A 14,488-nucleotide genomic window follows, 5' to 3' on the forward strand; every position below is an offset into this window, starting at 1 on the left:
GTGTATGTGAGAGTAACTGTGTGTGAGAGAGAGAGTGAATGTGTGAGTGTGTGAGAGAGAGAGTGAGTCTGGGTGCGAGTGTGTTTGTGTGAGAGAGTGTGTGTGTGAGAATGAGAGTGTGTGCAAGTGCGTATGTGAGACACAGTGTGTGTGAGAGAGAGAGAGAGAGAGAGTGTGTGTTTCACACAGATACAGTGTGTGCGAGAGAGAGTGTGTGTGAGACACAGACTCTCTGTGAGACTGAGTGTATGAGACCAAGAAAGTGTGTGAGTGACTGTGTGACACATAGAGAGTGAATGTGATACAGTGTGAGACATAGAGTGTGTGAGAGTGAGAGAGAGAAAGACATTGACTGTGAAAGAGAGTGTGTATGAGAGAGAGAGAGTGTGTGTGTGACAGATATACCCCCCCTCTCTGGTGTCAGCCCCCCCCCCCCCCCTCTCTCTCTCTCTGGTGTCTGAGCGTTACTGTGCAGGATGCTGAGCTCTGGCTGTGCTTCAAGGAACTGACCAATCTTATTTAATAGAATGCACCTCCAACATTCTGAAACCGAGAAACCTCGTGTGGTTGGTCACTTCTGCTTGTGACGAACCCGGAAGTACATGATGTAAATTCAGGAGATGGATACAGAGAGCAGGAATGTCTCAGCCATGCAGTCAGCTGCAGAATGTTGGAGGTGCGTTTTATTATATAGGATATATATATATATATATATATATATATATATATATATATATATATATATATATATATACATATAAAGAGAGAGAGAGTTTTTTCACCAAACAACGGAAACAACAATCAGGGAACTTAGCTTCTCAAACGGACTCACTGCCTATGAATGGATTATGTGATTGAGATTGACTGGGAGGTGGATCTCTCTTGAGTATTCTATAAAGGCCATGCAGTGCAAAGCGTCTTTTACAGAATACCAATTTAGCACAGTACCTAACTTTGGGCATCATTTGTTGAATCTAGCCCTTTATGACATAAAATAGATTTACAGCACTATCCAAAATAGATAAATATGCATACATAACTGGAGAAAAGCCTTAATGGATATAGCAATGTCTGCTTAAATATTTAACATGGACTGTACATACATAAGGCTTGTGTCCTAGTCTGTATTTATGGGAAACTTTTTGATGAATCAAGCCCTCAACACTAATAAGTCTTAAATTTAAGTGACTGATAAGTAGCTATGTTTGCATTTCAATATGCTTTCTTTTATTTATGGTGTGTTTTTTTAAAATCCATTAAGTGTCAATTTTGAGTCATTAAGGGGTCCTTTTAGTAAGGTACGCTGAAAAATGGCATGTGGTAGTGTAGGTGCGGGTTTTGGGTGCGCCCCAATCCATTTTTCAGAGCACCTGTCAATAAGGTCTTTTTACAATTTTTGCCGAAAATGGATGTGCGGCAAAATCAAAATTGCTGCGCATCCATTTTGGGTCTGCGACCTTACTGCCAACCATTGACCTAGTGGTAAAGTCTCATACAGTAACTGGGTGGTAATGACCTGCGCACATCAGATACGTGCGGCCGAAATAAAAATTATTTTTCAGCCACGCGTATCGAACGCGCACCAAAAATGAAATTACCACAAGAGCCATGCGGTAGCTGGGCGGTAACTCCATTTTGGCATGCGATGGGCATACTTAGACGCTTACGTGGCTTAGTAAAAGGGCCCCCTAAGACAATAACACATAAAGGCTATGAGCAAAAGTATATTTTGCTTTCAAGATGTCCTAACTTCTAAAAACCTATTGGGTGACAGTTAATCAATCTCTTTATTAGAATAAGGAAATAACACACAGATGCAGACTTGTGCTTCTTTATATTAGCTTGTGTCTCTTTTCTGGCTCAGGGGCCTAGTTACTAAAACGTGGTAAGTTTTTGTAGTTGCCCTGCACTAATTGCCCAGAATTAATGGGTAGTTCCCAATATCTTCCCATACAATTAACACAGAAGAAATATTCGTACTGTGCACTAATTGTATTGCAGTTAACTACACCTATTCAGATGGTATTAACTGTCATATTAACAATTTGGGCTAGATTCTATATACGGCACCTAAAAAATCAGCACTGAATGTCAGACTTGTGAGTTGTTGTACCAAGTAGAGCGCTGCTGAGCCCGGTACTCGGGCCAGGTTCTGCTTGGTGGCTGAACAACCCTGGGTTTCACCTGTGCTGACCGCCGTTCCCCAGAGGTTGAGCCCCTAGGTGTGGGCGGGCTTCAGGACTTACGGGACGGAGCTGGAAGCGGGGTGATGAATGTATCGGCCAGGCAGCAGGTCAAGAGAGTCATCCAGGTAGAAGCGGCAGTCAGTAGGCAGGCAGCAGGTAAGAGAGTAATCCAGGTACAGGCGAAAGTCAGTAGGCAGGCGGCAAGCAAGAGAGTAATCCAGATGCAGGCGAAAGTCAGTAGGCAGGCGGCAGGCAAGAGAGTAATCCAGATGCAGGCAAACGTCAGTAGGCAGGCGGCAGGCAGAGGGGTAATCCAGGTAAGGCAAAGTCAGCAACGAGGGACCAGTAGATAAGAAGCAGACTACAGAGTTAGAAACACCTACCAAAGTAGAAGCCGAAGCATGGAGTCCAGAGAGAGCTCAGCTGATAAAGTGCTGGCGTCTGACATCAGCAGGGAGAAGGGGCACAGCCATAGGACAAGAGTAGGGGAAGGAGGAACCAGAAGAGCAATAGGAGAGAAGCAAGGGAAGCCAGGCAGAAGAAGAGCAGACCCAGGTGGGTGGAAGCAAAGCAATCAAGGAGCCTGGAAGCCAGGCAGAGAGAGTGCAGAAACAGGTGCATGGAAGCAAAGCAATTAAGGAGCCTGCAACCACCCCTCTCTGAACAAACCCAGAGAGGACTACACACACATGGCTCAGGCAGTGCCAGTCAAGTGTGCGTGTTGACGGGACCCCACGCAGCCCAAGGACGCCGCTTGCGTTGAGGTAGGGGACATGACAGTACCCCCTCCTTATGGACCCCCTCTGCCTAGGTCTGGATTTCAGTGGGTAGCAGTCATGGAAAACGCAAATCAGGTCAGGAGGGTGGACATTAGCAGCGGGCTGCCAGGAATTGTCTTCCAGGCCAAAAGTTTTCCAGGATAGCAGATAAAATAGCCATCCTCTCTGACGCTTGGAGTCTAGAATCTCCTTTACCTCAAATTCAGGGTCAGGCTCGGAATCAGGAACGATCTTCTTGGGTTCTGGATGCCATCTGGAAGTTAAAAATGGTTTAAGCAAGGCTACATGGAAGGCGTTGCGAACCTTGAGGTTAGCTGGTAACTGGAGATAGTAAGTGACTGCCCCCGCCCGAGATTGTACTGGAAATGGCCCTATGAATCAGGGAGCAAACTTGAAGGAGGGTAGGCGAAGCCTCAAGTATTTGGTGCTGAGCCAGACCTTCTGTCCTGGTTGAAAAACTGGCACAGTTTGTCTTTTTCAATCCGCGAAGAGCTTGTACTTAGCTGAGGCTTGCTGAAGATGTTGCTGGACCTTGGCCCAGATATCCTGAATATTAGTGAGAGTCCGGTGGAGCAGAGGCGAGGCTTGTGTCTGAGGGATTGGAAGCGGCAGATGAGGATGGCATCCATACACTGTAAAAAATGGCAAGGTATGAGAGGCAGTATTAAAACTGTTGTTATAGGCGAATTCTGCCCAGGGGAGCAATGCAGACCAGTCATCCTGTCGACTGTTAGTGTACATCCGTAGGAAGGCCTTGAGAGTTTGATTGACCCGTTCCACAAGGCCATTGGTCTGTGGGTGGTAGGTAGACGAAAAGTGAGTGGTAATCTTGAAGGTAGAGCACAGGGCTCTCCAGAACCTTGAAGTGAACTGAGAGCCCCGATCACTAATGATCCGCAGAGGGAGACCATGTAAGGGAAAATGTGTTGGATAAAGGCCGTGGCAAGGGTGGCAGCAGAAGGAAGGGCCTTCATGGGGATAAAATGGGCCATCCGGGAAAATCGATCCACCACTACCCAAATGACTGTGTGCCCTTGGGATTCAGGGAGTTCACTAACAAAATCCATAGATATTTCCTGCCATGGGAGTTGCGGAACTGGTAAAGGCTGTAGGAGTCCCCACGGTTTGCCAGGAGGGAACTTGTTCCAGGCACAAATGGGACAAGTAGAAACAAAATGTAAGATATCTTGAGCCATGCAAGGCCACCAATAATACTGAGATATTAAATGAAAAGTCTTACGGAAACCAGGGTGACCCGCAAAAGTGGAGGAGTGTCCCCATTTGAGGACTTTCTTCCTGGATTGAGGTGGCACGGAAGTTCTTGTACATTTGGGCAAGACCAAGGTTGTGGAGGCAATGCAGGCTGGATTGAGCATGGGGTAACGGGTTCTTCAGAAGAGTTTAAGGCCCTGGATAGGGCATCAGCTTGCATATTTTTCTCGGCCAGTCGGAACAACAGGCAGAAGTTAAAATGGGCAAAGAATAAAGACCAGCGTGCCTGCCATGGGTTCAACCTTTTGGCTTCCTGAAGGTATAGGAGATTCTTGTGATCTGTGATTACCATGATGGGGTGCAAAGCACCTTCCAGGAGGTAGCACCATTCTTGAAAAGCCAAGTTAAGGGCCAACAGTTCCCGGTCTCTGAAGGTATAATTTTGTTCGGCCGGAGAAAATGTTTTAGAGAAGAAAAAACAGGGGTGACGTTTGCCAGACTCTGAGGCATGAGAAAGAAGAGCCCCTGCCCCGAAAGGAAGAGGCATCAACCTCCATAACGAATGGTCTTTTAACATCAGGACTTCGGAGTACTGGAGCGGACAGAAAAGCTTGTTTAAGGGTGGTGAAGGTGTCTAAGGCTTCCGGTGTCCAGTTCGTCACATCTGCCCCCTTCCTGGTCAATGTGGTGAGAGGGGCAGTGATGATGGAATATCGATGGATGAGCTGCCGGTAGTAGTTAGCAAAGCCCAAACATCATTGCAAGGCCCTGAGACACTGGGGCACGGGCCAATCTTGGATGGCTCAGAGTTTAGCGGGTCCATTTGAGGCCATTCGAGGAGATGATATATCCCAAGAATGGGATAGACCGTTGATGAAATGAGCACTTCTCCAGCTTGGCGAATAGGTGGTGGCTCCGGAGGCATTGCAGGACCATATGCACATGATGGACATGGTCCTTAACAGAAGTAGAGAAAACCAGAATGTCATCCAAGTAAACTATAACCAAGGAGTACAGGTGAATTCGGACTAGGTTGTATGCCTCTTGGAGATCTTACTTGGTGAAGATAGATGTCCCTTGCAGATGGTCGAAAAGTTCTGGAATGAGGGGAAGTGGATACTGATTCTTGATGGTTATTTCGTTCAGACCTCGGTAGTCAATGCAGGGTCGCAACGAGCCATCCTTCTTGGAAACAAAAAAGAACCTTGCCCTTGCCAGGGCTGAAGAGGGTCTCATGAAGCCCTTATGGAGGTTTTCTTGAATATATTCCCGCATGGTATTAGATTCCTCCCGAGAAAGGGTATAGAGCCGGCCCCGAGGAAGCATTTTGCCTGGGAGTAGCTCAATGGGGCAGTCAAAAGGACGATGAGGAGGAAGAGAGTCCACCTCCTGCGCATTAAAGACGTCTTGGAAATCACAATATTCCTTGGGGGGAGAAGGATCACTCGGTCTCAAGACCCCCGGGGAGGCCACAATAGTCCTCGGGGAAGGCACCACCAGCGTGAGACATGTGGCAAAACATTGAGAACCCCAACTGCCGATATCACCCGTAGTCCAGTTGATACTTGGTGCATGTAGTCGTAACCAGTGTAGGCCCAAAATAATGGGATGAATGGCCTGGGGAAGCACCAGAAATTGAATTTCCTCCTTATGCAAAATTCCAACTTGCTTCTGCAAGGGCTGGGCAACGTGAGTGATGGAGTAAGGAAGAGTTAAACCCTGAATGGAGGTCACTTGTAGCGTAGGTTTGCAAAGAATTGAAGGAGCTCCTAGTTGGTTCAGGAGACCGGCGTTAATAAAATTTCCTCCTGCTCCTGAATCGATCAAGGCCACAGTGTTAATACTGAATTCCTTCCACCACAGGGAAATTGGGACAGAGACAAGATTATCCGGAAGAGGTGAAAAACGACTCAGGGCCACTCCCTTCAGTGACCATGGGTCATGGCATTTCCCGGTTTATTTGGACAATGTCTTAGGAAGTGGCCGGCCCGCCCACAGTAGAGGCAAAGTTGATTGTCCCGACGGTGAGCCCTCTCCTTCTCAGAAAGGCAATGCCGTCCGATAACCATTAGCTCTTCAGGGACTCCGGAAGTAAAGCTTGCCACACCTTTGGGTGGAGAAGAAGGGTGCAGCATCTGGGGAGATGGTCTCTGAGAGTGGCGCTGAGCAGAGCGTTCCAGTGACCTTTCTTGAAACTGTACGTTGATACGGACGCAGAGGGTGATCAGAGCATCCAAAGCATTCGGAAGTTCCCAGCCGGCTAGTTCATCTTTGATGCGGTCGTTGAGTCCTTGCCAGAAAATGGCAGTAAGGGCTTCTTGGTTCCATCTTACCTCTGAAGCTAGGGTTCGAAAGCGAACAGCATAAGCACCAACAGAACAATTGCCTTGTTGAACTCATAGAAGTTCTGCGGCTGCAGAGGAGGGCCGTCCCGGCACATCGAAAACTAACTGGAAGCAGCGAAGAAATTCTCCAAGATCAGTAAGTAAAGGGCCACATTGTTCCAAGAGAAGAGAGGCCCAAGCCAAGGCGGATCCGGAGAGTAGAGAGATGATATAGGTTATCTTGAATCTATCTGTAGAAAAGGCTGCTGGTTGCATTTCAAACAGCATAAGACATTGGTTGAGGAATCCTCGGCAACCAGAAGGGGTGCCGTCGAACTGGGGAGGCTCAGGAAGCTGCAACCCTGGAGTAGGTAACACGGATTCAGACGACGCAGCAGGAGGCTGTCGTTGGGAATGAAGGGTTGACATCTTGGAACACACCTCCTGTAGAACTCCGGACAGACAGTTTAGCTGGGCCTGTTGCTACTGAAGAACCTGGGCCAACTCACACAGGTCGGGTTTGTCTGGCGAACTCATGTCTTCAGCTTACTGTCAGACTTGTGAGTTCTTGTACCATGTAGAGCGCTGCTGAGCCCGGTACTCGGGCCAGGTTCTGCTTGGTGGCTGGACAACCCTGGGTTTCACCTGTGCTGACCGCTGTTCCCCAGAGGTTGAGCCCCTAGGTGCGGGTGGCCTGCAGGACCTATGGGACGGAGCTGGAAGCGGGGTGATGAATGTATCGGCCAGGCAGGCAGCAGGTCAAGAGAGTAATTGAGGTACAAGCAGCAGTCAGTAGGCAGACGGCAGGCAAGAGAGTAATCGAGGTACAGGCAAAAGTCAGTAGGCAGGCGGCAGGCAAGAGAGTAATCCAGATACAGGCGAAATTCAGTAGGCAGGCGGCAGGCAAGAGAGTAATCCAGATGCAGGTGAAAGTCAGTAGGCAGGCGGCAGGCAGAGGGGTAATCCAGGTACAGGCAATGTTAGCAACCAGGGAGCAGTAGATAAGAAGCAGACTACAGAGTTAGAAACACCTACCAAAGTAGAAGCCGAAGCATGGAGTCCAGAGAGAGCTCAGCTGATAAAGTGCTGGCATCTGACATCAGCAGGGAGAAGGGGCACAGCCATACAGGGGAAGGAGAAACTGGAAGAGCAATAGGAGAGAAGCAAGGGAAGCCAGGCAGAGGAAGAGCAGACGCAGGTGGGTGGAAGCAAAGCAATTAAGGAGCCTGCAACCACCACTCTCTGAACAAACCCAGAGAGGACTACACACACATGGCTCAGGCAGTGCCAGTCAAGTGTGCATGTCGACGGGACCCCGCACAGCCTGAGGATGCCACTTGCGTTGAGGTAGGGGACATGACTCTGAAAAAACCCCACTTAAGCAGTATTCTATTAGCCACACCTAAAGTTTGGCGAAGGTTATAGAATTAACGCTTAGGTGGAGAGGTCACACGTAAATTTAGTCACTGCCATTTGCTCCAATGTAAACATGGTACAAATGCCTGCACCTAAATTTACATGTGGAACACCCATATTTTGTAATTACGTGCGTAACTCAAAACACGCAGCACTGTCCAATTACCGCCGGGTACACACTGGCGCTACAAAAATTGAAATACTTTTGCAGCATTAGAAATGGCACATGTTGGGGGAGGGACTTATCAGCCCAGCAGTAGTTCCCTTTTATCGAGCAGTAAGCCTACATTGGGCTTACCGCCGCTTCGTAAAAGGGCCCTAGGAGTCTTTTTACTTTTGCACTCGTCATGCTTTAACTTCAAAAATTAATGTGTTGCAAGTGCAAAGGCTATGCAATAACTGTTGGGGTGTGGCCAGCATGTCCTCTGTAATTACTACACAAAAAGTTCTTTACCCACATATTTCCTCAAATTCTATATAGCACAACTTATGTTGTACACGCAAATACAGTCATATTCTGTATTTGCGCCTGCAACTTAAATTAGTTAACAAGCCAATCAGCAGTGATAATTGCTAATTAACTAGCAGTTTTTAACACTAATGGGCATTAATTAGAATTTACGTGCAGAATTGTCCTAGCGAATTCTAAAACATGGTGCATGTAAATTCTAAGTCACATAATTGAAAAGTGCACAAGGCCTGTGGAATGGGCGAGTTATAGGCGCTTCTAAAATCTATGCGCGTTGTTATAGAATACACCTGAACTGTGCCTAATTTAGGCGTCAGGATTTACACCCAAGTTTTACTTGGCGTAACTGCCTGCGACTAAATTTAGTCGTGCTGACCAGCACTCTGCATATTCTATATACCGCGTAGAAATGTAAGCAAATTTTTTTTGCGCCAATTTTTTAGGTGTGATATATAGAATCTAGTCCATTATGAATATCTGCAAGTAGCATAAATTCACTTATCAAAAGGTAACTACTGTACACTAATTGGAATGCAGTCCACATTCATTTTCCACCCAGAACCTGCCCAGTAACCGTCCCCTAACAGGGTATGTAGTTAGCACGCAAATTAGAGTGCACTGTAATGCCAACACAGTAACAGTTATCACACTCATGTACTAAATTAACTTGAACTACATGTTAACTGCTTAACATACTTAGGGGTCCTTTTACTAAGGTGTGCTAAAAAATGGCCTGTGGTAGTGTAGGCGCGTGTTTTGGGCCCGCGCATATCCATTTTTCAGCGCACTTTTTTATTTTTGCCGAAAATAGATGTGCAGCAAAATCAAAATTGTCGTGCATCCATTTTGGGTCTCAGACCTTACCGCCAGCCATTGACCTAGCGGTAAAGTCTCACGCGGTAACCAGGCGGTAATGACCTACGTGTGTCAAATGCCACTTTATGCGTGTCCGATGCGCGTGGCTGAAAATAATTATTTTTCAGACTCATGTATTAGATGCGCACAAGAGCCATGTGGTAGCTGGTTGGTAACTTCATTTTTCCACGCATTGGGCGCACGTAGACATTTACGCGACTTAGTAAAAGGGCCCCTTAGTAAAAGTACCCCTTAGTGATTCCAGTCCATAATTGCTGTTATCCATAACCTAAACCATAGTATTCCTTTTTTGTTAATTACAATTTTTAGTTTAAATATTTGTAATATTTATAGTAGTGGATAATATTCTAAGCTTTTTTATATATACATTCACAAGGCTCCTTCTTAGGGCACCTATAAACAAATTCTTAATAAATCCTTCCTTTACAATGGTGGAGGAGGTGCTGAATAGCTACAGAAGCAGAATATGAACCACGGAAGCTAGGGTTCAAATCCCACTTCATCTACTGACATTCTTAGGGGCAGAGTTATCTATTTGAGCTACTGTTATGACATGTTATTTTACCACTAACTCATGCTATTTCAGTAGAGGTCCCATTTTTTTGCAATTAGACCTAGTTACTAATAATTCAGGTTAACAGTAAAATAGCATGTCTTAACAGTAGCCCACGTTGATAATTACACCCATTAGTGGCCTTCAGCAAATCACTTCACCTCTCATTGCCTAAGGTACAACTTTGATTTTAAGTTCATTTGGGCAGCAAAATAACTTGTATAGATGAATGTAACTTGTCTTGATCTCAGATTTGGGCAAGTAGTAAATCTAAAATGAGAACCAAACTTGCGTAATCCTTGCTATAAGAAATATGATCACTTGGGTATTAGAAAAAGAGGCTGGCAGAATTATAGAAACACTTGAGATACATTAATTAAAAAAATATTTCATCTTTCACCACTATACAGTCAGAGAAAAACCAGTATAATTGCTGCATACATTTTTAATGAAATGGACCCTTAGTTCCACTGAGAATAGTACCCTGTTGACTCCTGCAATGTAATATTGACTGACTGTATGGCTTTCAAGAGTAATTTCTTTTAAGAACTTTTCACATGCAGTTCCCATGAGAGGAAAAAGAATGTGTTACGTGGGTGGAATGGAATGTGAAGTGTTTTTGCAGGGACGCCTTTGCTTTTGGAGCTCGATGGCAATTTGATACCCTTTTTTCCCATTACAGTCGATGTAAACCAGATGGACCATTGACTGTTCAATGGGAATATGCAGCAAAAACACGGTACCCCTCCAAGAAGGCATGAAATGATGAGAACCTTATGCATTTTGCAGCCTCTACATGGTGTATATACTTTCACCGTGGAAACATATGGTTGATGTTAGGCAAGTATCAATCAAATATTTAACCACCCTACCTCTTTCTCGCAATTGGTTTCTCTTTTATGGTGAATGCAACAGTTTGGGGGACTGGGGAACATCTGCAACTGGATTCTTCTTGAATGTGAATATATATGCACCATGACATCCATCTGAGACCAAAAATGCACAAAGCTGAAACGGGCGAGTAACCAACCTTGGCGAAATATCGCATCCTTGCTGCATAAAGGCACCAAGGGAAAACCAGAGACTATTAAATATCCCAAATTCATTAGTTGATTCGTTACTTTGCGTTTCTCTTCCGTCTTCAAAATCCTCAGTGTGCCACTCGTATGGACTAAATCTGCTGACCAGGAATAAAACTACACTGACCCCAATGTAAGCAAATACTATGCACATCCAGATCTCATAAGCTAAGGGATCGAGAAATGAGAATACTCCTGGCTTGGACTTCTGTGGCTTCTTGATCATGATAGATATCCCAAGACTCATAAAGGGCTTCGAGAAGTCAATCACCTCTTCTCTCACCAATGTTATAGTTAATGGAGCGATAGCAATATCGGCTTTCTGAAAGGAAAACAAAGCAACATGATAAAAAGTGACAGAAGTAGATAGTAAAGCTTGTTGGTAGAACAGTTTTTGTGAATCACCAATTAGCAATGGGGTTTTTATGGATGTCTATCTTGTAATACCAATGTATTACAAAGACAAACTGATTATTATGAGGTGTTATGGCAAATACAGTCCTCTTCATTGTTCTCAAAAAACATATCAAAGTAGACAAGCTTACCAAATCAGAGATTAAGGGAAGACATTATAACATGGGTTACTGTTAAGATGTGTTATTTTACTGTTAACCCATCTCATTGTATAAAATGGGAAAATAGCAGAAACTAGTGGAAAAATAACTCATATTAATAGTAGCCTATGTTGATAACTATGCCCCTGGGGGCACATTTTCATAGTGGCAGATATGCAGATAATTTTCTATCTCATAATTTGTAGTTAATTTTTAAGAATACCCAGGTAGTTTTTTTTTTCCACATTTTCTTAAACTTATGTGCGTGCAAAAGTACCTTGGACTTTGCACCTACAATATTAGTGGATGGGTTATGCATGAGAATGTATGCCCATATATTTGTAAATTATACACATATGGGGTGAATTCTATATATGGCACTGAAAAAAGCACTATTCTATAACCTGTGCTTAAAGTTAGGCATGGTTTATAGAATAGCGCTTATGCCTAGGACTTGTGCCTAACTTTAGGTGCAGCCATTTGCACCAGCTGAAATGTAGTGGAAATGTATCTGCCTATATTGAGTGTGTAGCCCCCATATTCTATAACAAAGAACATAAATGCTAGAAACACCCCTTTCCACCCATGACCCTCCCATTTCCGCGCTCTTTTTAAAACTCACAAGTAAAATTTAGGCACAGATCCCATGATTAAATTTATACATGTAAGTAGTATAAATTTAATGCACTAATTAGATTTAATTGGATGTAAGTTCAAATTAAATCTAATTAGTGCCAATAATTGCTTGTTAAAAAGCCAATTATTGGCACTAATTAGCTTGTTATTCAATTAAATTGTGCATGCAAATTGGGCACACACTCAAATTTACGCATGCAATTTTTGGAGACTTTTATAGAATTAGAGGGATAGCTTACATTCCTGATTTAAACACACCCATTGGAATGCCTATTTTTTCACAGGTAAAAACTGTTATAAAAATACATATATATATTTTATATGTGTAGTTGTTTGCAGAATTTTTACATACCATCTTCCTGGTCAATGAACATTCAAAGCAGTTTCTTGATAAAATAATTATGATACATAAATAAAATAGAAATTCAACATAAAAACTCACAATTATAAAATCAGCCCAAGTAACTAATCACATTATTAAACATGTAATAACCTTCTTACTTCCTGAATTCCACCAAACTACTTACCCAAAGAACAGAAAAACTCAAATTAGTTTTGTGAACAATCTAGACTGAAGTATTGACCCACTAGGCAGGGTTAACATTGAGGGGCCCTTTTACAGAGCGGTGGTAAGCCCAATGTGGGCTACTGCGCACTCTTCCAGGACTACCGCTGGCCCGATGTGGCCGCCGGTGGTAATCCCACCCCGAGCGTGTGCCATTTCTGGAGGAAAAAGAAAACCCCTGGAAATGGCTTGCACTGCAATAACCCGGCAGTAATCGTGCATCGCCACGCACTGCCCTGTTACCGCCTGGTTAGCATGGGAGCCTTTATCGCCACCTCAGTGGGTAAGGGCTCCCTGCTGAATGGCCATGCGGTAAGAGTTCTCTCACTGCCTAACCATGTGTGCTAGGGGTTATTTTACCCGCTGTGGTAAAAAGGGCACTGGCATGTGGCCGCTAGCACAGGGCCCTTTTTCCCACAGCTTGGTAAAAGGACCCCTTAAATAACCAAATCTAACCATATAAATCTCTAAGTTATATAGGTAGATTCTTGAAAGTCGACTTTTAAAAAACATCAAAATATCAGGTTTTCCTGTTGGTTGAAAATTTTGTTTGTTTCTGATTAATATGCAGATCAATATTCAACCAGCAGCAGACCACACCGGCTAACTTAGACACTGATATTCAATGCTAGGCCATCCAGGCACTAAAAGCCAATATGTAGGTCATTGACTGCACCCAGAAGTTATGCAGGCACAGTCAATATTGAGTGTCGTATTTACACAGCTAACAAAACAAGGAAGGATTCCTTACAAAAGAGATACTGCCCAAAGTAGTAGGGAAGGGACATAGGACAACCAATCCAGGCAGGACCACAAGGATGAATTAATAGAAGTTTTATTGCCAAAAGACCAGGTACAGTAGACTCAACACAGTCCCATGTTTCGGCAACGATATATGCCTGCTTCAGGAGTCAGAGTATCTGTACCAATTATGGATGTGCATTCAGCTGTGAAGTTATGGCACAGAGCCACTGTTTGCCAGACCAGCAAAACCAAATGTCTGTGAACAATGCCCAAATTACCGCATTTGGTTTTGCTGGTCTGGCAAACAGTCTGAGGATCACGAAACACAGGACAGCTTGGTTTCACGTCATCATCCTAAATGTTACAGAATTTTTAAGTGACGCTGTTTTCACAAAACAATAGCTCAGTGTTTCCCAACCTTTCTATGCCCCAGAAATGTACATTGTCAAATATGTTGTATGACAAACCAGTCTCCACATAGCAGGTTGTGTGCAGAGCAGTGGCGTAGCCAAGGGTGGGCCCGGGTGGGCCCAGGCCCATCCACTTTAGGTTCAGGCCCACCCAATAGCAGCACATCTCTAATGTGGCTGGCAGGGATTCCCAAGCCCCACCAGCCGAAAACTCCCAACTGTCCCTCCTGCATACCTTTTAAATAGCAGATCTTTGCCTGTAGCAAGCAGCAACTGATACATACTGTTCGCACTGGCCCTGCAGCCTTCCCTCTGATGTATTCCCACCTATGCGGAAACAGGAAGTTGCATAAGAAGGAAGGCTATGGGGTCAACATGTGCAGTGTGTATTAGTTGCTGCTCCTTGCCAGTGAAAATCTGCTATTTAAAAGGAATGCAGGGTAGGGGGATGTTTGAGAGACCATATGGCATGCAGGCAAGAGAGAGAGAGACCAAATTACTTGTGGGACAAGGCGGAGTTCATCTGTCCACCCATCTTGGGCCCAGGCCCACCCAAAATTGGGTGTCTGGCTACGCCCCTGGTGCAGAGGAAAACATTCCTATAGCAAAAAGAAAAGCTAAGTATTCACAGAAAGCCCTTTCAGGGGCTGCAAGAACTCAAAGCAAGCAGCTCAGGAGAAAGCAG

At 44.7% G+C, this 14,488-nt stretch overlaps 1 protein-coding gene across 1 annotated transcript in view; it reads right to left on the minus strand.

Annotated features, from left to right (window-relative positions):
* LOC115459492 (glutamate receptor 2-like) overlaps positions 1–14,488 on the minus strand; it is a gene marked incomplete at its 5' end in the record, with an annotated part of 67,662 nt that overhangs the window by 17,734 nt on the left and 35,440 nt on the right. Inside the window, one exon of the mRNA XM_030189296.1 lies at positions 10,846–11,216. Within this exon, the coding sequence (XP_030045156.1) occupies positions 10,846–11,216 (371 nt within the window). The remainder of the gene's footprint in view (positions 1–10,845; positions 11,217–14,488) is intronic.

The sequence above is a fragment of the Microcaecilia unicolor genome, unplaced genomic scaffold, assembly GCF_901765095.1.
Source record: "Microcaecilia unicolor unplaced genomic scaffold, aMicUni1.1, whole genome shotgun sequence".
Taxonomy (NCBI): domain Eukaryota; kingdom Metazoa; phylum Chordata; class Amphibia; order Gymnophiona; family Siphonopidae; genus Microcaecilia; species Microcaecilia unicolor.